At 40.1% G+C, this 21,979-nt stretch overlaps 1 protein-coding gene across 2 annotated transcripts in view; it reads left to right on the forward strand.

Annotated features, from left to right (window-relative positions):
* The first annotated feature begins 1,171 nt into the window (after positions 1 to 1,171).
* Positions 1,172 to 21,979, forward strand: part of FAM180A (family with sequence similarity 180 member A) — a 105,334-nt gene continuing 84,526 nt past the window's right edge. Inside the window, exons 1-3 of one of the 2 annotated variants that reach the window (XM_054070344.1) lie at positions 1,172 to 1,941; positions 2,620 to 2,814; positions 8,352 to 8,480. In XM_054070344.1, coding sequence (XP_053926319.1) covers positions 8,438 to 8,480 — 43 coding nt within the window. In that variant the 5' untranslated portion in view covers positions 1,172 to 1,941; positions 2,620 to 2,814; positions 8,352 to 8,437. Of the gene's footprint in view, positions 1,942 to 2,353; positions 2,815 to 8,351; positions 8,481 to 21,979 lie in introns of those variants that run through there. The other variant, XM_054070351.1, reaches the window with a different exon arrangement.

Genomic DNA, 21,979 nt, shown 5'->3' on the forward strand with positions numbered 1-21,979 from the left:
TTGAGGCTGACAAAGGAGATGAGGATCACTGTAGAGCCAGGGGAAAAAAGGATGGAGAGAAAAAGAGAAAAATGAGAAACACATTTCCCACAACCTGGGAAAAATGGTTATGAGACCCTAGATATACGTATACAGTCTTCAGCAAGCTGAGAACATTTTGGCCTTTGGTGGCAGACATATAAGTCAGTGGTTATCTGTGTAAGAGAATGGGCTTTTTCCAGTATTCTTGGTTTGGTATCTTGAGAAATCATTTCGTCATTTCTTGAACAGTTCCATATATCTTCATAATCAATAGTTAATGCTGTTATATTAAAAGTCTGATGGCTCTAAAGTGAACGTTCTCTGTTTCAGTTATTATGAGATATGTCCTTTTCATTTTTAGAGAGGTCTCTTAAAAATACACACAGAAAACCTCAAAGGTACCATAGGTATTTTGTTTATCTTAAGATAGGTTAGATAGGACACATTTAGTTTGATTTTGCAAAAGGCCTCTGTGGGGGCACAAAATTATGGCAAATGAGACTGGAACTGAAGAAGGGACCTCCTGTACCTCAAGGGCAAAAAGCTCTTAATACACTTTAGGAGGATGTAAACTGTCCTCCCTGCTGAAGTGGACATTTTAGATAGGACTAAGGTTAAAAGAATCAAGTGGAGAAGGGGGAAAGGCAAGGCGAAACGTTAGAATACCTCAAAGCTTTAGTATTTCTTGCTTTTAAAAAGATAAAACATTGAAAAAAATATTATTGATAGTAGTACTATTACTATTATTTTCCTGTGTGCTCCTTTAATTACTTTATTCCTGTAGGTGAATGGAGTCTGGATTACTTCTGAAAGTGTCTGAGAGATCTCATACCTGTGGTTACCAAAATAAAGAAAACAAAACCTACATTTAGGTTTTTATTTCTACAACTCTGTTAGATGTGTGAAAAACAACAGGGGCTCTATTAATAATCATAAAGTCATAGCATCACCAGGTTGGAAAAGACCTCTTGAATCATTGAGTCCAATCATTCATATCTGCCACTAAACCATGTTCCTGAGCACCTTATCTACTGGTCTTTTAAATACCTCCAGGGATGGCGACTCCACCACCTCCCTGGGCATCCTCTGCCAATGCCCTTTGGGTGAAAATTTTTTTTCTGATATCCAGTCTGAACCTCCCCTGGTGTAGCTTGAGGCCATTCCCCCTTGCCCTGCCCCCTGACACTTGGGAGAAGAGGCCAGAACTCACCTCTCTACAACCTCCTTTCAGGTAGTTGTAGAGAGCAATAAGGTCTCCCCTCAGCCTCCTCTTCTCAAGGCTAAACAACCCCATTACTTACATTTAAAGCAACTCACATTTTCACCTGGAGAGGAGTCTCTATATTAACAGCGCCAGGTATTTTCCTATATGGGGTGGATCTTGTGGGTTTTTTTTTACGAAGTTTCATCACTGCCAGGATTTCAAGTAGAATATGTGAAAATGAGTAAACTTTGTTATGTTTGGAGATTTCATTTGAGTAAGTTTCCCAAAAGTTGAATCTGATTTTAATCTTCATCTGAATTTACTGAGAACAGTGTTGCTTGGTAAGCTTTGGTTTCCAGGTATTTCTGTCTTGGCTAGAAATAGTGTAGGGTTTTTTTATATATTTCAATATTTCTTATTTCAGCCAATGCTAGAAATAAGCAGTGCAGGAGCAAAGAGGTATGGGGAAAAAGTTATTTAAAAATTAACCAGCTTCATTTTGTTGTTTCCTTGTTTTGTTTTTTGGAATACTGGATAAAGCTCCTTTTGAGTGTAGCCGTCTTATCAGTTACAATAACAAATGTCTGTGAATGACTTGAAAGCCAGTTTCAAAACATTTTAGGTAACCTGGCTGTCCCTTTCCATGAGTCAGTCACACCTGGGAGCTTCAGGATACATCACAAAAGACTGAAATAGAGTGAGGTGAACTTTCTAAGGTAAAATCTTAAAATAGTATTGTTTAGGCCTAAAATAATTCTGCTCCTATCTAGTCCTGCTCTCTTCTCTGGTTAGACATTTGTAGTTGCATGACAGATTAAGAAGACTATAAAGCTGATCAGCATTCAAGCCCATGAAAACTCCTGACTATTTTGGGAGGATGCCAGGCAACATTGTGGGCTCCTGTTAGCCCAGACACTGGGGGTCTTGCAATGGAGTGGGTTGGACTGTGTGACTCTGGGTGACAGCTGCAAAACGGATCATTTGAAGTCTCCCTGCAGGTACAAAATGAATTATTTATGCGCTGTTATTAAAGTAGTTCCATCCAGCAAACAGGCACGACATTTAGATACATAGTTAACATGTAGTTAACATAGTTAAAGCACTGCAAAGTTGGGAAAGACAAGAATTAAGGTGCAATTTGAATTCAGCTTTTTAATGCATGATTTTGTAGTTTTGCCTAAATAATCAGTTGGAGCACTAGGAGAACTAACAGCTCCTAGTTACTAGGAGCTAACACAACTAACTAAGTTACTACAACTAACACAAAGCCCTGTACTAGATCAGATGACCACAGACACATGATCTAGTTCAGTGTTGGAGTTTTTTTTCTTTTTATGTCTTTCATCTCATTTTATTTTGCAACATTCTCTTTTTTCTTTTTTTTTTTCCCAAAGACAGCCTCAGTCTTAGGAAATGCCTTCCCCTGGACAGTGTTTGGAATGACACCATTTATTCCTTTAGTGAATGTTTCAAGCAAGTGGAGCTCTCTTCTCATCAAAGACACAGACTCTCTGGCAGCATCCCAGCTCTGCAGCAGCTCTTCCTGGTCACACACTGGTTCCTCACTTTTCATGGCTCTGTGGGTGATGGTAAGTGCCATATCCCAAGGGAATCAATGAGCATAAGGGAAAGCAGGAAGGTGCTTCAGTGCACACTTTACCTTTGATGTTTAGAAGGTCCATAGCTGGAGAGCTAATACACTGGCTGCTGGAGAGCTCTAGTCATTTCATTGTGACTTACGGACCAGGAAAGTGAATCTCATTAAAGACCTGACCTGCAGATGAATACGAATCTTGTCTTTCATTATAAATGACATCTTTGAAATGCAGCTTTGCTTCCTAGCAGGAGAAGAACACTCCAGCTCAATACTAATTCAGCAGCCTCATCCTGTCCTGTGACACACAGTGATCAATTGCTTGTTCTTCTTCAGCTGTGGATGTAACACATCTTCTTTGAGCAGGGAAACACTTTATTCTAATGTGTGGATTTAATTTTTCTTATCATTCTTTTTGTTCTGTATCTGAGCTATGGCCAAGAAATTTAAATTTGCTAGGAGTCTTTGACTAGAAGGAATGATTGAGAAGTGTAAAGAGCTCATAACATTAATTGCTTCATGTCCTGTTCAAGCTATTCTTTCTGATATTCAGTGACATGTAAGAATTATTTCCATGTTATGAAGTCAGAGGCTGAGTGCAACATGAAGCCCCCTTTTTTTTCCTGCTTCAGAATCTACCTCTGGTGATGCTGGTAGATTTTATGCACTTGCTGGAATTAGTGGGGATTATATCAATCTATGACTGTTCCTTTTCCTGCAGGATAGCTAGTTCCTCCCTAACATGGGTTTTGTAAGTTATGAGTCACATTTTTCTCTTTCTGAAGAAAGCTTTGATGTTTTTTGAAAAATGCTAGCCAAGGATTTATCTTCCATGTAGGTAAAAAACTCAGTTATTTGTCTAGGTGGACCATTTAAAGGAAATAAAAAATAAAGGTCAGTTAGAAAGATTACAAAAGAACGATTCTACAGGTTAACTTTTATGAAGACCAGTGAGATCTAGCTTCTAAACTTAAGTTTCAATATTATTCAGTAGAGAGTTTGCACAGGCTCGCAGAAGGCAGCTTGACTTTCCGAAAGCCTGTCAAAATTATCTTACATAGGGGAGTGGTGCCTTTTAAGAGAAAAAAAGTGACACAATCGAAGCGTGCACAAGGAGTTTCCTTTGTGGTCACATATATCGTTCCCTTGATCTAAAAATAACAACTGACAGCAGATTTTGTTTTAATTGCCAACTTATTCTCAAGTTCAGGCAATTTGCTTGTGCTTCAGAAGTGCTGGGACACCTTGAACTGGACCACCTGGCATCTATCTTGCAAACACATTCTCCCTCAGGGCTGGAAAGCTGGACAGAAACTGAAAGCAAGGGTTAATTAGGAAAGAAAGGATAATTATCTGGTTTTTTTTTTTTTTTTTCTTCTATTGCAACCTTCACTGACCTATAGCTACAGTTAGTTAATTTCCCATTCTGCACTCATACTTCTGTGCATTTCAAATGGCTTTGCCCATTGTCTCCCTGCTTAAATAAAACCCTGGGGATTCTTCAGCCTTTAAAGAAAATTACAAAAGCGTTTGCATATTGTGCAATTACTTCTCCCTTTGTTTTTCTGAAAAATGGATTCAGCACCTCCCTGGCAGCACACCAGAATTAGCATGTCAATATCACATCTCTCTGTGGGAGTAATGTTGTGTATGTAACATCCTGGTCCAAGGTTATACCTTTTTAGGTGAAACCACATTAAAATGAGTTGTTTGTCCTATTGCCTTCAGGGGCTGTAAGCAGTGAGTAGGTTGTTCATTCCTGTCTTGACTGCAGAATCTGTTACAGGTATTAAAACAACTGTAAAGTAGGCCAAGAGGTTTTAGCAGAGGCAACCTCATTGCCTCTCCAACACCCTACCCCACTGCAGCCGCTCCCCACAGGCTTTTCCCTATAAGACACCCTCATCTGCATCATCAGCATTACCTGGAAATTGATATCCCCCTTCCAGCTTGGCTTTAAGCAGTGGAGGCCTAGTAATGACATCCTTATTTCCCACTAATTTTTCACCATTGGCATCTCTGCTAATGAATGCTTTTCCTGATATACATACAGTGAACTTCTTTTAAGTAAAAATGTGTATGTGTATATATATACACGTGCAAGTTCAAAACCACGTATCATTCTGTGAAATATCCCAGGGCAATGATATAACATCGACATAATGGTGTTCTTGAAGGTTAAATGTTCTGATTAAAGCCTGTCTCCAGTTCTGAATCAACTAACTTGCACCAGCAGTCAGAAACGTGTTTATGTTTTCCAACTTGCATACCGGAAAAAAGAAATTAAAACCACTGTTTTTGAAAGCTCTGATCCTGTTTATATAACTACGTATACTGCCAGAGCAGGTAACACTCTTGTGATAAAAGGTAGGTGAAACCAAACAAGCAGCACGGTAGAGACTACCAACACCCAGAATCTGGTGAAAGAACAGCTTGCATCAAACAGCCTTTGCTTTCTAAGCTCTGCATCTCTAACCTCTAAGCCACAACTCTGCAGGGAGATCAGGACGATCTTGGGAATTCTTGTGTTCATAGAATTGCTGCAGAATAAAAACATGGACTAAATGAAAACACCTTACCTTCCATTTCTCTTTGAAATTACTAAATTAAATATCATAACAGGACTATCTCTTAGCAGGATCTTTCCTTCTCAGCTAATGGAGAAGAGTTAGCTCTGTTTGTTTCTGATCTGGTTGGGAATCTATATGTCCCAGATCTAATTTTTTTTTTTCTTAATGCAGCCAGTTGATTTTAGTAAACATTTTATCCATCCACTCAAACCATAACTTTCAGAAAAGATTAGCATTACTGATTCCATTGCAGTTTTTGTTGCTGATGAACCCCTAAAGGGAGTTTGGGTTGTATGTGCCTAAACCCCAGCAGCATGGTTCTCTCCTTTTGTTTGCATGAGAGAATAGAAGCAGTTTGAGTGAGCTTGTAGCTGCATCAGGCTCCATATTTGGCCTTGTCATCTCTCCTCCTGCACCTCAGTTTCCTCATCCATTCTCTCCTGCTCCTCACCCTCTCCTGCTCCTCGTCTTCCTCATCTGTAAACTGGGAATAATGATACTAACCTGCTGTTCCCAGTGTGTTAGAGAAAAGAATTACAGAAAGCTGCTGAGCTCACAAGGGCCTGTACAAGAAGTCTGGGCATGGAGTTCAGAGGTCTGCTCTGGGAGCATAAAAAAGTTACTTTTTGGTACCCCAAATGCTTTTCTATTCCTAGACCTATATGTCCTTGGAAGATCTTAGTACCTCACCCACTTCAGTTGCTGTTGATCTGATTGTTCCATTCTTCTCCTCCTCCTTCTCCTTCTCCTTCTCCTTCTCCTTCTCCTTCTCCTTCTCCTTCTCCTTCTCCTTCTCCTTCTCCTTCTCCTTCCCTGCTAAGAATTAGTGAAGATGAAAGTTCATTTATCCCTAAACGCATTTTCTCCTCTGCTTGGGTATTGACAGCCTCAGCAACACCCCACTGCTGCAGCTGCTGGACTTGCTCCTGCTATCACTAAAGGGAGCCAGAACATTTAAACCCACCTACGCACAGTGATTTATTACAGTTACAATAGCTCCTGGGGGCTCCCACTGAGGCAAAGGGCCCCTGACTGTTGCTAGACATGGTTCATGTGCGGAATAAGAGCGTGGGTGTCCCTGTGCCTCAAAGTTTGCAGCCTGACCAGGCAAATCAAATCACATGATGGAAGAAGTACGCCAGCGGCTGTCTCCAGATAGCAGATGGAGACACAGCAAAATAAAGTGGTTTGCTAAGTGCAGAGCTGAGAGATATATCACTGTACTTCCTGGGGGAGATCTGGGTGTGTGTAGACAGATGATGTACACTCTTCCTGGATGAGCAGATGCTCTATTTTCAAGTATTTCGGGGTTTTTTTTTGTTGTTGTTGTTGTTCCCCTCATCCCTCCCTTTCAGTCTCTTTACCTCCTTCATTCTTTCTTCCTCTTTATTTTATTTTACAGGCGTGTTCTTCCTATCTCTGTCTTTGATTATGTTCTCCAGGGATAACTGCTCCTTCCTCACTAAACACCTGCTCTTTTTTTTGTGAACACCTGCTCCTTTTTTTCTATCCTGTGGAGGATAGAAATGCACCAAGGCAGAAATGAAGGGAAGCCAGTCCCCAGATAGCTGCAGTGTGTGCCCAAGGAAGGCTCTGGTGAGCGCATGCCTTGCAGCCTCCTGGCTTTGCTCTACTGTTTTCATGCTGCATTTGGCATCCTCTCTCTCTCTCTCCAGTCAAATCACCAGGTGAAATCTTTTACCAACCGACCCTTGGTTACCTCACAGAAGTGCTTGGAGGCTGCTAGTGCCAATTCCTCTTTTCTCCAGTAATAACAGACTCCCTGTGATAGTTTGCCTTAGCTGTAATTTTGATCTTGTCAGAATAGCATGACACTGCTAGTAACTGGAAACAAAAGCTACTTGTTCAGATCTTTATGTCTCCTCTCCGTGGTTGCTGTTGTTTACAATCCCACCTATTCTCTCCTGTTTTGTGGTAATCTGATTTTTCGTCAGCTCTCCTGCCCCATGCCCCAGGGGCTGCAGGTTTATAAGGAGAGAAGGAGCCCTAAGTAGAGAGATACAGCGTGGGAGTTGAACAATGGTATTGAGTAATTTATCAACAGCACTATCCCTGCTGGAAACAAGTCATCAGCAATAAGAAAGGGTCGCGTTCTTCCCCTCTGAACTGCAGAGCAGCAGTAGGGTCCAGCACTGAATGCTAATGGCTTCATGTAGGGCTCCTTGTCCTCTGTGTTTGTTCTGAAGTACAAGAAGAAATCTTCCACAGGAAAGCATTTTCAGCAAACTCCATAGAGGTGTTTGTAAAGACACACAAAGGGTCTATGTAACTTCTTCAGCATTTGTGAGCTATTGAAGGACTCTGTCACAAGGAATCCAATCTAGAATCACCTCCGTGCATGAGAAGGCAGCTGGTGCACTCTTGCTTCATTGTGCAATAGTAGTGCTTGCTCTTGCTGTGGCCTGACCTTGTTTGCTGTTATAGCACTGAAAATCACAGCACTCGTGTTTGCAAACGACATCTCTGAGCCTGCACTGGAATCACAGCTCTCCATTTTAGTCATACAAGAAAAAAAGGATTTTGTTAAGACTTTGTTCCTGCAAGGAGGCTGGGGAGAGTGCCTCTCCCTATCCTTTTGCTAGAAGTTCATTTCTCCGTAATACTGCTGCTGAGAAACTGCTACAACTATTCTCTTACTCCATGCAATTCCTCTCCCAGAGATTCCATACAGGTATATCAGAGTCCAGCACTCCAATGCAGCAGAAGGTGTGCATAGCACAGATGTCCAGAAACCTTTCCTATAATGTCTGAGTCCTAAGCTTTAATGGATGTATTTACTTTCCATTTCATACCACTTCATATTAAAATCCTTCCCTCTGATTCCCAAAACTCCAGTCGACTGGGCTTGTGCTATCTCATAAACTTGTATTGCTTCAATGACCAAAAACTGCCTTGTTGACTAGAAGCCAGAACAATAATTCTTTTTTTCTTCATTTTTCAGAGAGAGAAGTGCGTGGGACTGCAAGTCTTCAAAGCCTATGGTTTGTGGTCCAAGAGCTAAAAACAGTCACAAACTTCACCATCTGGATGAAAAATTACAGCTCATCTTGCAACTGTTTCTTCTGCAACAGTAAGAAAAATAGTCACTTTTAAGAGGGTTTATCTATTTGATTTTTTCTCTGCCTGTAACATGGAAGAAGCTATAAAACCACAGCAGGATCACAGATTTAGACTAGCTACCAGATTTACTGTCCTGAGAAATGTTCACATAACCAAGTGATGTACCACTCAAATATGTAAATAAGTTTTCGGTAGGGAGCTCTCAGACTCTGCCTCAGAGGAAGGATTTTGCTTCAATTAAGCACAGAACACCTCTGTTGTTGCAACTTTGTGGAGCTCGTCCCTTCAGGGTGCTGTCTCGAAAGCTGTGCAAGTCCTGGCCAGGCTCATTGATGAGCTAGCAAATGTGTTCTGCTACAGACACTACCTTTCTAGTCTTGCCAGAACTCATTGCCCAGCTATCTTTGTGGCTGCTGCCACTGCCCTTTAAAAATAATAAAGCAGTTTTATTTTTTCAGGGAAAGGGCATCGGTCATCTTGATTGTGCACAGTGAGGATGATTCTCAAATGCATTTTTCATGGGACTAAATTATAATAATTAAGCCTTTGGCTTGCTTTGAAGTCAGTATAGTCATGCTGCAACAGTTGTGGATCCTTTTCTTACCAAAAATACAATGTGAGTTGTCTCTAAAAATGGCAATTCCTGCTTCTCTGCAGTAGCTTCCTTCCTGACAGAGAACAGTGGTATTGTTTTGCCATTACTTTTGATAACTCTTCCACCTATCCTTTTTTCTTTAAAACAGTGATTTAGAGGTCTTCTGTCCTAGCATCGAGAACTAGATTCAAGGGCAGAATTCAAAATTTTAGATAAATTGTTTTCAGCATAGAGTATTTTCAGAATATTTTAGATGCAGATTCACCTTAAGAGCTGCAGACAAAATAGGCAGAAAAAAGTAGCCTTGTATAGAACAAAAAGTAGGAGGTGGAGGCATAAGAACACCAAACAAGACAGAAGCAGGAGAGAGGGAAGAGAAACTGGATTAAATCAGGATATAAAAGCTTATTACTCACTTAAAACAAAAAATACCAAGTCCGAAAATGCAGCAGTTCTCTGTCAGTGACCACGTTTTTAAGAAGTTAGCCTTTTGCAACAAAAAGGGTGCATAAGATCAGTGGCATCATTCCAGCCTTATGCTTGAGGTATCTTTTACTCTATTCACATTTTAAGCAAATGATGTTAGAGACCACATATAGGCACAAAGAAAACAACTAAGACAATAGAAGTAGACATCATTTTAGGTAAAAAAAACAGAGCAAGTTTTGCATGAAGATGGCCTTGGAAACTCAGCTTGCATTCAACACACATCAGCATAGCTATATATCATTCTGAGTTACTGTGACAAGAGCTGAGAATGGATGGATGGCTGTTCTACTGCAGTTTTTGATAGCAGTTTTAAGAGATTAGCACTGTTTTCAAAAGACAAGTTTGAGAGGCTACGTTCACAAGGTGCTTGAGATTAGCAAGTAATTTTAGCTACTCTAGTATCTCCTTCAAAGATGATAGAGGTTGAAGGAAAATCACTCATAAAGGAGAACTGAATTAGGTTTCTTATCATATTATGTTGTTTATGGAGGGCTCTTTCAGAGGTTTGTCAGAGCCAACTTCATAACATGCATATCAACAACAAGAAAGGGCTGTGATCAAGGGAATAAACATAGTTCTGAGCGCTATGCATGTAATAGCATGTGGACTCTTGCATTGGTTGAAAAGAAATGAGATTAATAGGCAATAAAATAGGAAAATTGTCTTTGATTATGCTTGACTAACGAGTCTCTTTTTAACTTTTTTTTCTTCTAATTTTTTGTTTCCCTGGTTTGCTTAGTGGTGTCCTATGTTTTCCTTGTGATCTCCGTCATTAGTCTCCCTGCCCTGGTGTGAAGTCACTTCATTTGGCCAATGTAGTAATATTTTTGTGGTTTATTTCACAGAATAATTACAATGAATGCTGTTAGTATTAATCACTGTATCCTTGAATTAGTTTTGAAAGTCAATGAGTGGAGAGAGGAGAAGAATCATAGTCACATGATAAATTACCATAACTCTACCAACACCTGAAGAGAGTGACTGCTTCCCTTAGCACTGACTGGAGTATCTTATTTCATTTTAAAACACATCTCTCTTCCTACTGGCATGCATGTCTGCTTTATGCTAAGTAAAATTATGCTTTCTGTCAAACTTGGGTCACATCCCCTCAATCCAGTGGTAACTGAGGTGGTGAAACTGCAATAGATGCATTCCTTAAACCCTGGAAAGGAGGAAAAAGTTCGCATGCCCATCATCAGTTATTCTCTTTCTCTTGTTCTATAAACTAGTGGTACAGGAACTTCCCCAGACCTCACTCTTGTGATAATTTAATTTTATTGTAACTGCTTATGGTAGATAACTACAGAACAGTATTTTCAGGAAGGCAAGATCTGTAGAGAGAAGCAGTATCTTTTACCAGCCTTGCAGATATATTTGGAAAAATCGAATGTCCTGTCAAGCTCTGAGACCCTGCAGGTGACTCTGTGTTTGAAAATATTTTATAACTGCCCTGGTGAATGATGTTAGCTCTGCTCCAAGCCTCACTTTCTCTAGTCATCATAGCTACACCACCACTGCTATTAAAAACCACACAGAGGATCATTCTTGCCCTCCAGGCTTCCATAAGCCATGAAAATGATTATTCTATGTCTCTTAAGATGTTAGGAGTCAAGAAGCAGTGGTTTTTTTTTGGTCAGTGGGCAATATTTTCTCTCCAGCTGTTCTTTGATCACTTCAATCCTTCCTGCCTCACATCAGTTGTGATATATCAGCACTCACTTCTGGCTATTGCCCCACACAACCCACCTCCAGACCAACAGTTTCCGCTCTGTTTGAAACAGCAATTCAGACACACATTTCATAATCATCAGCTTCTAGTATCAGCTTTTATAGACCTACAAAATAGCTTTCCTTCCCCCAGCATCTATATGTTGAACTGTCAGGTTACACAGATGCCCCTTTTTTAAGTTATGATTTGCAAAGTCTCGTTAAATTGAGAATTACCTGCACTGATGATTAAATCAATTAAGCAATATTACACTGCTGTGCAAACTGTTTTCTTGCACTTTGGCAAGTCATTCTAAGTCTGGGTGTACCCAAGGTAGTACCTGGTTGTGAATCTGTGAATCCTTGACCCCAAATTCACTTTTCAGTTACATGGAACTAAATGCCAAAATGGAGTTTCAGAGGAATCTTTGTGCTTGATTTCTGCATCTTTGATCATATACCTTACCTGCTGAAGAGAAGCAGAAGACAGGAGAGGAAACTGAGGCTGGAGAAAGGCAGCAGTTTGCCTAACACCAGACAGAACGTGGGAGCTAAGGCAGAGCTCCACTCTCTCAACTTCAACCACATGCAGCACGTGCTGATCACAAACTGCTTCCCTTCCACATAGTTTCTAGTAGTAATTTACTGTGGCTTTGCAAGCTGGATGCCTGTGCTTCTGGGGCGTGAGGGTACTTGAAAAGGAGAATACAGGATCTTGTGTTTTTCTCACTATAAACTAGAAAAATAGAGCTTGTGCTTGGATTTGTATTTATTCATGACAATTTTTCCAGGATCATGTACTATATTAAATGTTTATACTTACTTGCTTTCATCATTCCACTTAGACTGGGAAGATGAAGGATGTTTAATAAATCTGTTAGCTGGCTGTGGCTGTTACTTTTTTCTAAGTGTTACCACACTGAATTGTAACGTTAATTTAAATACCAGCAGCTTCCTCTCTAAGACAGGCTGGCATCCTGACTTCGCTGGCGTCCTCACTTCACTGACCTCCTGTTCACACAAAACCCAGTTGGTGTATATAGGCCTCGCTATATTTACACTTAACCTAGATACAGCTATGCTGCTGGCAGAGGAGTGTGACACAGCTTAAAACTGCAGAATCACAGAATGACCTGAGTGGGAAGGGACCCACAAGGATCAAGTCCAACTCCTATCCCTGTGTTGGACAACCCCAAAATTCACACCATGTGTCTGAGGGCATTGTCCAAATGTTTCTTAGATATTGTTAGGTTTGGCGCCATGACTGCTTCCCTGGAGAGCCTGTTCCAATGCTCCATCAACCCCTGAGTGAAGAATATTTTCCTACTGTCCAACCTAAACTTCCCCTGGCACATCTTCCTGCCATTTCCTCGGGTCCTATCATTCGTCATCAGAGAGAAGAAATCAGATCCTCCTTTTCTTGTGAAGAAGCAGTAAATTGCTGTGAGGTCCCCCTCAGTCTCCTCTTCTCCAGGCTGAGCAGACCAAGTGACTTCAGCCACTCCTCATACGACTGCCCCTCTAGACCCTTCACCAACTTTGTGGCCCTCCTCTGGACACTCTCCAGTAGCTTGATATACTTTTTACATTGCAGCACACAAAACTGCACACAGTACTTGAGATGGGGCCACGCCAGTGTGGAGCAGATAGGGACGATCACCTCCCTTGACTGGCTAGCAATGCCATGTTCGATGTACCCCAGGACACAGCTGGCCCTCTTGGCTGCCAGGGCACACTGTTGGGTCATGTTCAACTTGCTGTAGACCAGAACCCCTAGATCCCTTTCCTCAGGGCTGTTCTTCAGCCTCTCTCTCGCCAGTCTATATGTACATCCAGGGTTGCCGTGTCCCAGGTGCAAACCCCAACACTTGCCCTTGTTAAACTCCGTGTGGTTAGTGACTGCCCAGCTCTCCAATTTGTCTAGAACCCCCTGCAGGGCCTCTTTGCCCTCAAGAATGTCATCAGCTCCCCGCAGTTTCATGTCATCAACGAACTTGGTTAGTAAATTTTGGAGTCTTGCATCCAGGTCATTTATGAAGCTATTAAAGAATACTCGTCCGAAGATGGATCCCTGCAGAACCTGCTAGTGACTGGTAGCCAGCCCAATGTGATTCTCTGAGCCTGACACATCAGCCAATTGTTCACCCACTGCATTATGTGTTTATCAGCTGTATGCTGGACATCTTGATACTGTGAGAGACAATATCAAAGACCTTGCTGAAATCCAGAAAGATTACATTAAACTGGTTTTCCTTGGTCAACTATATGGGTAACTTATGTCATAGAAAGAAATTAAATTTATCAGGCAGGACCTTCCCTTTATAAAGACATACTGGCTGAGACCAATGACTGTGTTGTCTTTCAGGTGTTTTTCAGTAGCTCCCAGAATAATCTTCTTCATAACCTTACCAGGCACTGAAGTTACACTAACAGGTCTGAAGATAGTGGGGTCATCCCTGCTGCCTTCTCAAAGATAGAGACAACATTTACCAGCTTCTAGCCCACTGGTACCTCTCCAGATTCCCAAGTGCATTGAAAAATCATTGAGAGAGGTCTCACTATGACATCGGCCAGCTCTTGGATGAACTCTGTCGGGCCCTATCAATTTATAGGGATCCAGCTGGAGCAGCAAATCCCTCACAGTTTTGGGGTTCATTGGGAGTTTATCATTTGCACAGTCTTTGTCATCTAGCCCAGGGGTCTGGCAAAAGAGGAAAAAAAACCCCACTGAATGTCTCTGCTTTGTCTATATCCATGCTTTTAGTCAGTGCTTTACCAGCAAGCACATATGTATAGGTTCTTGATGTTTTGATTGGTATGTTTATAGCTATTCCTGAGCTTTTTCCAGAAAAGAAATGGTACAAAAATCACACGCAAGCATAGCTACAAAAATGTGGGCCAAATCCAGCTGACTTTAAAGTGTGTTCATCAACAACAGACTAGCTAGCACATCTGCCGACTACTTCATTTTTCTTTAGAAAGTAAGCAAACAAAAATCTCAGTCTTGGACATATTCATATTTCTTCTGCTTCATTAGCTACTTGTGCATGAACCCATGATTTCTACCATGATTTTTAATCCCTAAAGTGTTTCATTCTTTGACAAGTTTTGCAACAAATGGGACTTCATAATAATGGTGAAATAATTTTATTTCCATGATGGCAGAATGAGTTCAGCTGTAACATTTCTGCTGGGGCTATAGCAACATGTTTATTTCTATGCTCAGAAAAAAATAGCCAGTAAAGATGGTTATATTCCACTATAAAGCAAGGAAAGAATTGTGAGATCCAAGAATATCTGTGCATAAATATGTATAAAGTTTGTTAGAGACTTCTCTAGTTCAACTTAATGATTTGTTAAACAGAGAAAAGATGGAAGATCGATTACCTTAATGATTACTTAATGGGAGAAGACTCCTGAAGTTCTGGGACACTGCTAGAAGGTAACTATCCATATTTCTTTCAGTCTGATTCATTGAATATAAGGATGTCAGTGCAGCATCAGAATAAAATTAATTTAGGTAATTTTTTGTCCAGGGTCAGTAACAGATACTTAGAAATGAGCACCAGCTTATGGTTTCATAATAGAGCTTGAGCCAAGATAACAGCTTGCTACTGCCAAGAGGGAAAGGGCCTGCTCTTCCTTTCAGCTTCTGTGCTTCCAGCTCCTGGATTCATAAACCCCAGCTTGCCTATGCATTTCTGGTGCTCATCCAGACACGCTGTAAGATAATTCACTGAAATAGCAGAAAACACACTTTAATAATAATAAAAAAGAAGTGCTTTTGTCTTTGGTGAGTTGAACTGGCTTGCCTTATGATCCATTGGTCTGCAGAGCCAGCCTGAGGGGTCATACACTTGAAAACAGTGGATGTGGGAAAAACAGCAAGGAGGGCTGGAAGAGGGGCAAAAGGGGATGAGGCTTCCCAGTTGTCAGCAGTGAGACATTTATTTGGGTAAATATCTATTTTTGCGCTTTTGATATGTACCGGAAAATCCAACTGATCTTCCAAGGGAAGATTTACAGTGGAGGGAAGAGCTCTTTCCTGAATGGAAATGACTAATTTACAGTTTATCAACAAGTCTGTGCAGGATTGTGGGGTTTGGTTTTGTTGTTTTTATTTGGGTTTTGGGTTTTTTCCCACATATGTGCATTACTTTACACTAATTTTCCTTGAATTTTATTGGCCATTTTATTTCATGGTCACTCAAAATCATGCAATGTAGTCCACACTAGATCTCAGTATCCAGAAATTGTTGTATCATCTGAAAACTTGGGCATGTCACCTTATAGACTTTTTCATGTTATTTATTTGTACATTGAAGAATATAAATCCCAGCACTGAACCTGGAGAATCACGACAAGAACTCTCATTTCACTGTGAAAATTGACTGTATATAATTCAGTGCTCTCTTTCCTACTTTTTAAGCAGTTATCAGTCCTTGAGGGAATCTTTCCCTCCAAACTAAGAGGGCTGAAGGAAGGGGTTTCAATAAGGAACACTGTTGCCACCTTTTTTGGAAGGTGACAAACTGACCACTTGAGCATTGATTCTATCCGAATGATGGATGACTTCCCTGAAAAAAAGCCATGTTGATATATATATATAAATATGTAAATAAATATATAAAACTATGTATCATGTTTACTATTCATTCTCTTCTTTTGTTTCTATCTCTGCCTCTTACGAAGGTTAGGATTTTTTTCTGTGATTTGCACCAGAGACAGGGAGCACTGGTTAAAGATTTGTGCCACACTGCCACCTTTCATTCCTCTAGCACTTTATCCATGCTAAGCTATAGATCATACATCATGGCACTTCTATAGCCAAGGTGCTTTAAACTCTTTAATAAATATCATATGTTCTGAGTAGTTTTTCACTGTTCACTTTCTCAGTTAGTCCCAAGTCATCTAATATTGATTTGTTAAGTTGAGGCAGTTCTTTCTGGTGAAGAATGTTTCCATTGTAGGAAATTCACGGACACTTTAGGGCTGTTAGATAGTTCTGAAAATCTGAGGTTCTTTTGCAGCCTAGCAATGTGTCCCATCAAAAACATTAAATAAATAGTCACTGTAGTAGGCAAACCCTCCCTGTGAATGCTGATGGGCAGCAGACAGATGTGTGCATCTGTATGTGGGTAGTGAATGTCTGAGCATCTCAGCTGGAGGAAGATCTTGAAAATGTAAGAGGCCATATCAGGGAGTGCCCAGGAACCCTGGCTTGTAACGCTGCAGGTTGACAACTGCAAGCAGCTGTACAGCAGGAACCAGCCAGCCCAGGAGGGATCTCCTATCTGGGGAGGGAAGTGAAGACCTAAGGGAGATAGTGCTGGTGGGAGAGCAAGAGTATGTGTGAAATAATCTGGTAGGCTAAAAGATATAATCTCATTGGTTTTAAATAGAAACCAGTATCCAGATCCCCTATAGGTTGTTGTTTGCTCTGTCTCATCTATGGTAGTCATGAGCTGCGCCCTCTTTATCTTTTCTGTGGTTTTTTTTTCATTTATTCTATAGGAGTAAGTTGAGGATTCTTTTTCTTCTCTGATCCACTTTGATCATGTTTTCAGCTGTTGCTTCCAATTAGTAATATAAGAATTCTACTATTATTTTATGGAAAGATTGTATATGCACCTCCTTGCACAATTCCCATAACTGCAGAATAAATGAAAAGCTTAACTGTTGTTCATTTTGATGTAAAACTTGGAGAACTGTCAATACTGGACGAAGAATACAGCTATAAATGCAGTCAGACCTGGCACTATTTTTATGTAAGCTGAAAGTGATTTCCTGGGGTAAGAGTATATTTAATTGATCTACATTTTAAATTCCTTATGTTTTATTCTGTTCAGCTAACTCTCAGATTGTAAGCCAAACATGTTTATTCTACTGCAAAGCTAATCTTTCGACAAACAGTACTGTTTTGTTGGTGAGTTTTGGGTTTTTTTTTCTGTCCTGAAATATCTAATGCAGTATAGATTGAATTTTAGTGAAGTGACCTGTTTTTCTTATTAAGATTTCACTTTGTGGAATGGTTATGAAACACAGTCCATGTTCTTTTTCAAATGGTACCCACCGGTTTACCTACTTAATTTTATTTCTAAAAAGTGCTTCTGAAATTTGGACTCCAAATGCTTATTTAGATACTCAATAAGGCCACATGACATAGAAAAGTAATGAACATTTACCAGCTTCTGTTGACTTTCAGTATTTTTTCTGTAACTCAAAGCCCTTTTCTTGTACTAGAATAGACAGTCAATCTCTTTTTTTCAGCCCTGAAAGCAGAACAAGAACCATTTCATTACTACCACTAACTTAAGTCAGGTGCTGGCAGTGCTCGATCCTTAGTCCAGCCGTTCAGTATGCCAATGAAGCTAGTCCCCTAGACAACCATCTTCAGGGTGAGGAGTGTTGTACCCCAGAAGCCTTCACTTTGTGCTATTGTTTGCGAGGTTGATAGGTGCCTGACTTTCATCTTAATTTAAAGTGGGTACTCAGATGCCCGGGCAGCTCGAGAGCATTGGTTATTTTGTTCTGATAAACTGGAATGTCACATTGATATGTTATTTAATTACCAGTACTTTACTTTTTTTTTTCCTTGGAACATTTTAGGGGTTTGGTTCATTCTGACCTACAGAAACTGCTTACTCAGTCATTTATCTTTTAGTTGTCTTCCAGTCAGGAAGATACTGAATAGCCACCAACATCATTGTAATGGTATCGCAGGTATCTCCATACTTGACACCAAGACATATATTAAGATTTCACTGTGAAAATCAGAATTTGATAGGAATAGCATTCTTCAGTTTTATGGACTGAGATGAAATAAGAATCTAGGAGTTAAACATAGGCAAGTTCAGGCTAGAGATATCATGCCGATTTTAACCATGAGAATGATTGGTCATTGAAACAAATTCTCTTCTGATTGGATTTACCCTGTAAACTAAAAATATTCAAATCAAGCTTGCAGAGATTTTTGGAAGGATGTAGTTACTGCACTTTAAAAAAGAACTGTTACGGGAGACAATAACAGTAGGGATCAGATTATATCACCACAATTATCTCTTTAGCTTTTAAAACTGTGAATTTTATTTCTTGAACTGAAAATCTTTTCATTCTAAATTATTTACCAGTTTAAGTTTTTACCATCTTTCTTCACGTCTTCATTATCATAGTAAAGAACAGGGAAACAGAAGTTTTGGGCTTTTATTTCAGGAGGGTTGAAAAAATCCATAAATTTCAAGTCACAGTCACAATTCCCACTTCTTTCACCACAATTTAGTCACTGATGAAGGCAGATATATAGCTCTCTCCCTCAGCATATGCTGAGCTCAAATATTCCCCATCTCAAAGGTGACTCTGGAGATTAATGTTGTAGGCCAAAGTGCACAGAAGAAAGATCTGGATTTTTATTGTATTAGGTACTTTTTCTGTCTAGCAGGAAAGAGTAGCAAAGGAAACAAAAACAGTATGAGCCTGAAGGTGGAAATAACCTCATCCAACAGACTGAACATCTTTCCTGCAAGAGTTTTCTTCCTCTTCAAGTCTCTTTCAGTTGTGGGCAGAGATGCTAAAGTCCAAGTAATATCTCTAGGACTTCTAACATACTCATACAATTTTACCTCTGTGTCACTACTTTGAACCTATGGTTAGTTCAGTGATTCACTAAAGGAAATGCTATTTTCAAGTTCAGTTCCTAGTAAAAAAAGCATATACCCATGTCACACTGCCAGCTGTCACAACTAGCTAGTATCCTTATGTTTGATCCCTCTATACCCACTCAACCCTTGCTATTCCATGGAAAGTTTTGCTTTCATACTGAAAAGTGGTCTTTATAATGGTATTCTCAAATTAACAAGATACTGCTTCTATACTTGTTTTGTGAATTGTTTTGATACCGTCAAATGCTTCCTTTTCCGCTATTCTTATGTCAGCTGCTTGCCTTACAGAGATAAGGCAGCTCCTGGAAAGCAGCACACAGCATGGCAAATGCCACCTTCACATATTAGCTTGATCCTAGCTCAAGCAAAGTTCCTACAAGGAGTCTCTAAAGACTTTTGGTTTTCACTGGTGTCATTTGATTGACTTGCATTAAGGTTATATCCCTAAAACTTTGTTGTTTCAACAGATTCTTCCTGGTCAGAATGCAAGATTTAATCAAAGTATTCAGTGTTGAAGAATGTGCTGCCTACCTTACCCTCTTGACCCAGGAGAATCATAGAATCATAGAATCATAGAATAGTTTGGGTTGGAAGGGACCTTAAAGATCATCTAGTTCCAATGGTCCTGCCATGGGCAAGGACATCCCACTAAATCAGGCTGCCCAAAGCCTCATCCAACCTGGCCTTGGACACCTACAGGGATGGGGCATCCACAGCTTCCCTGGGCAACCTGTGCCAGTGTCTCACCACTCTCAGGGTGAAGAAATTCTTCCTAATGTCTAGTCTAAATCTGGTCCTCTCCAGTTTATACTCATTCCCCCTGGTCCTAGCCCCACAAACCTTCATGAATAGTCCCTCTCCAGCTTTCCTGTAGGCCGCCTTCAGGTGCTGGAAGTCGCTATAAGATCTCCTCCAAGCCTTCTCTTTTCCATGCTGAACAAGCCCAACTCTCTCAGCCTGTCCTCCTAGGGAGGGTGCTCCAGCCCTCCGATCATCCTTGGAGCCCTCCTCTGGACCCCTTCCAACAGCTCCATATCCTTCTTACTTTGAGGATTAGTATTCCAGATGAAGTCTCACAAGAGAAGAATAGAGGGGCAAAATCACTTCCCTCGACCTGCTGGCCATACTTCTTCTGATGCAGTTGGTCTGGGCTGTGAGTGCACATTTCTGGCTCTCAAGACTAACCAAAAGACATGCCACACTATACTTCCAGTGGCAATGAGTGTTTTTTGACATGAGAAAATGAGGAAGAATGTGTGTAGGCATATTTTCATGCATGTGTTTTCCAACAGCCTGGACCTCTAAATAGCTGTTTTGTCTCTTCCCTTCTCAAGGCTTTCGCAGCAAATGTGTTATTCTGAAGATTTTGTTGAGGGAAAAATAGGAAGTCCCTATGTCATTGTTTTCCTATAGCTTGCACAGCTGGCTGGGAAGCATAAGATGTGCCTACTCAACAGCTTATTGTAAAGGGGTAGAACCAACCAATTTATTTTCCATTGACAGCTGAAAACCTCTAGTTTCTCTCAAATTCCTGCCTTTCTTGTCTATGCTTCTGGTTACAGAGGTCACTGCAAACTAATTCTGACTGGTTGCTAACAGCTGTGCTCTTAATTGCTTTATTGGGCATCATAGATCCGAGCAGATAATTTTTTTGTTTGATTTCTCATCTCTTATATATGTTTCTAATTGTCCCTGCAGTGGGAATCAAAAACTGTCCTAATACAAGAGATGAATGCCTAAAATAAAAATGTATTTAATCGCAAAGGAAGGTTTGAAAGGAAATAAAGTGCACAGTGTTCAGACATACCTTGGCACTACTTTTCAAATTAAAGCCTAAAGGCTTTCTTCACCTATTGCCTCTATAAGGCATCATAGTCAGAGAGTGGGATCATGATGTCCCCTAGAATTGTTTGTTTTATATTTATTACTGTCTTCCATCTCCTATGAAGTCAAATATTATAGGCTTGTTATATGGAAAAATTAATGAGTTATGGAAGATGTATAGTATGAAAGCAGGTATAAAAAAGATTATAACTTTAAGGCATCCATTCTTTTGAAAGGATCTGATGATATACAGTAATGTCAGAGCTAATATGCCTTCATTGTGTACTTAGCCCAAGCACCACCTTAATTTTCTCCACAGTTCTACTATCTACGTAGAAAAATCTTTTACCAATGAGCCAATCAATCCTCGCCAACAAGGCAGTGGAGCAAGGGGTAGCTACTCTCTGGGCCCCAGGTGGAAGCTATACAGAAATCAGTTAGGAAGCAATCAGGACAAAATTCTCCAATGCCCTTCCTACAAGTCCTTTAAAAAGACAGATGGCTTTTTACCTTATTAATAAGCACTGTATCTGTGTCTGTGGTTGTAGGAGTTGCTTTCAGAAGCACAAAGGCCAGCTATTCAGGTAGAGTTTTACAAAGAGTACTCTTTTTGCCTGTAGTGTAGACTTCTACTGAGGGTGCTGAGTATCTGTGTCAGCAGTAGATTGCTGCTTAATATGTTAGTCTCTTTCTAAAGTTTTTCTTCTCTAGAAGCATATAACTTAATCATTTTATTTAGTCAATAGTTGAGATATTTTGCAAAGAAAACCTTAAAAGTAATAAAAAAGAACTATATGTATCAGTAAACAATTGAAACTAATAAGTCTGAGTGGCAACCACCCTCTTCTGGTATGCTGTAGGGCAAATTCTTTCCCAAACAAGAAAAGAAAGGACCATTGAGGAACTCAGCAGAGCCTTCTGTTATCTCTGTGCTCTGCTGAATTTGAGTTAAAATTTTCAAGAGGTAATAAAAGGGAAATGAAATTATATTTCCTGAGAATGAGTGGGCTTTCTCAACAACAGTGTTTCTTAGTGCAATTAAAGTTAAACTTAAAGATGGTTATAAAAATTGTGGCAAAATGTATTGCCTAAAATATGTTACTAAAAGTATAACAAAACATAGGAATAATTTGTCTGGCTGTTGTGATGTGCCCATTACCTGTAACTTTTAATAATACATGAGACTTATTTAAACATCTGTCTGTGTTGCACTGGTACAGTAGATCCTGCTTCGGG

The sequence above is a fragment of the Cuculus canorus genome, chromosome 1 (genome assembly GCF_017976375.1).
Source record: "Cuculus canorus isolate bCucCan1 chromosome 1, bCucCan1.pri, whole genome shotgun sequence".
Taxonomy (NCBI): Eukaryota; Metazoa; Chordata; class Aves; order Cuculiformes; family Cuculidae; genus Cuculus; species Cuculus canorus.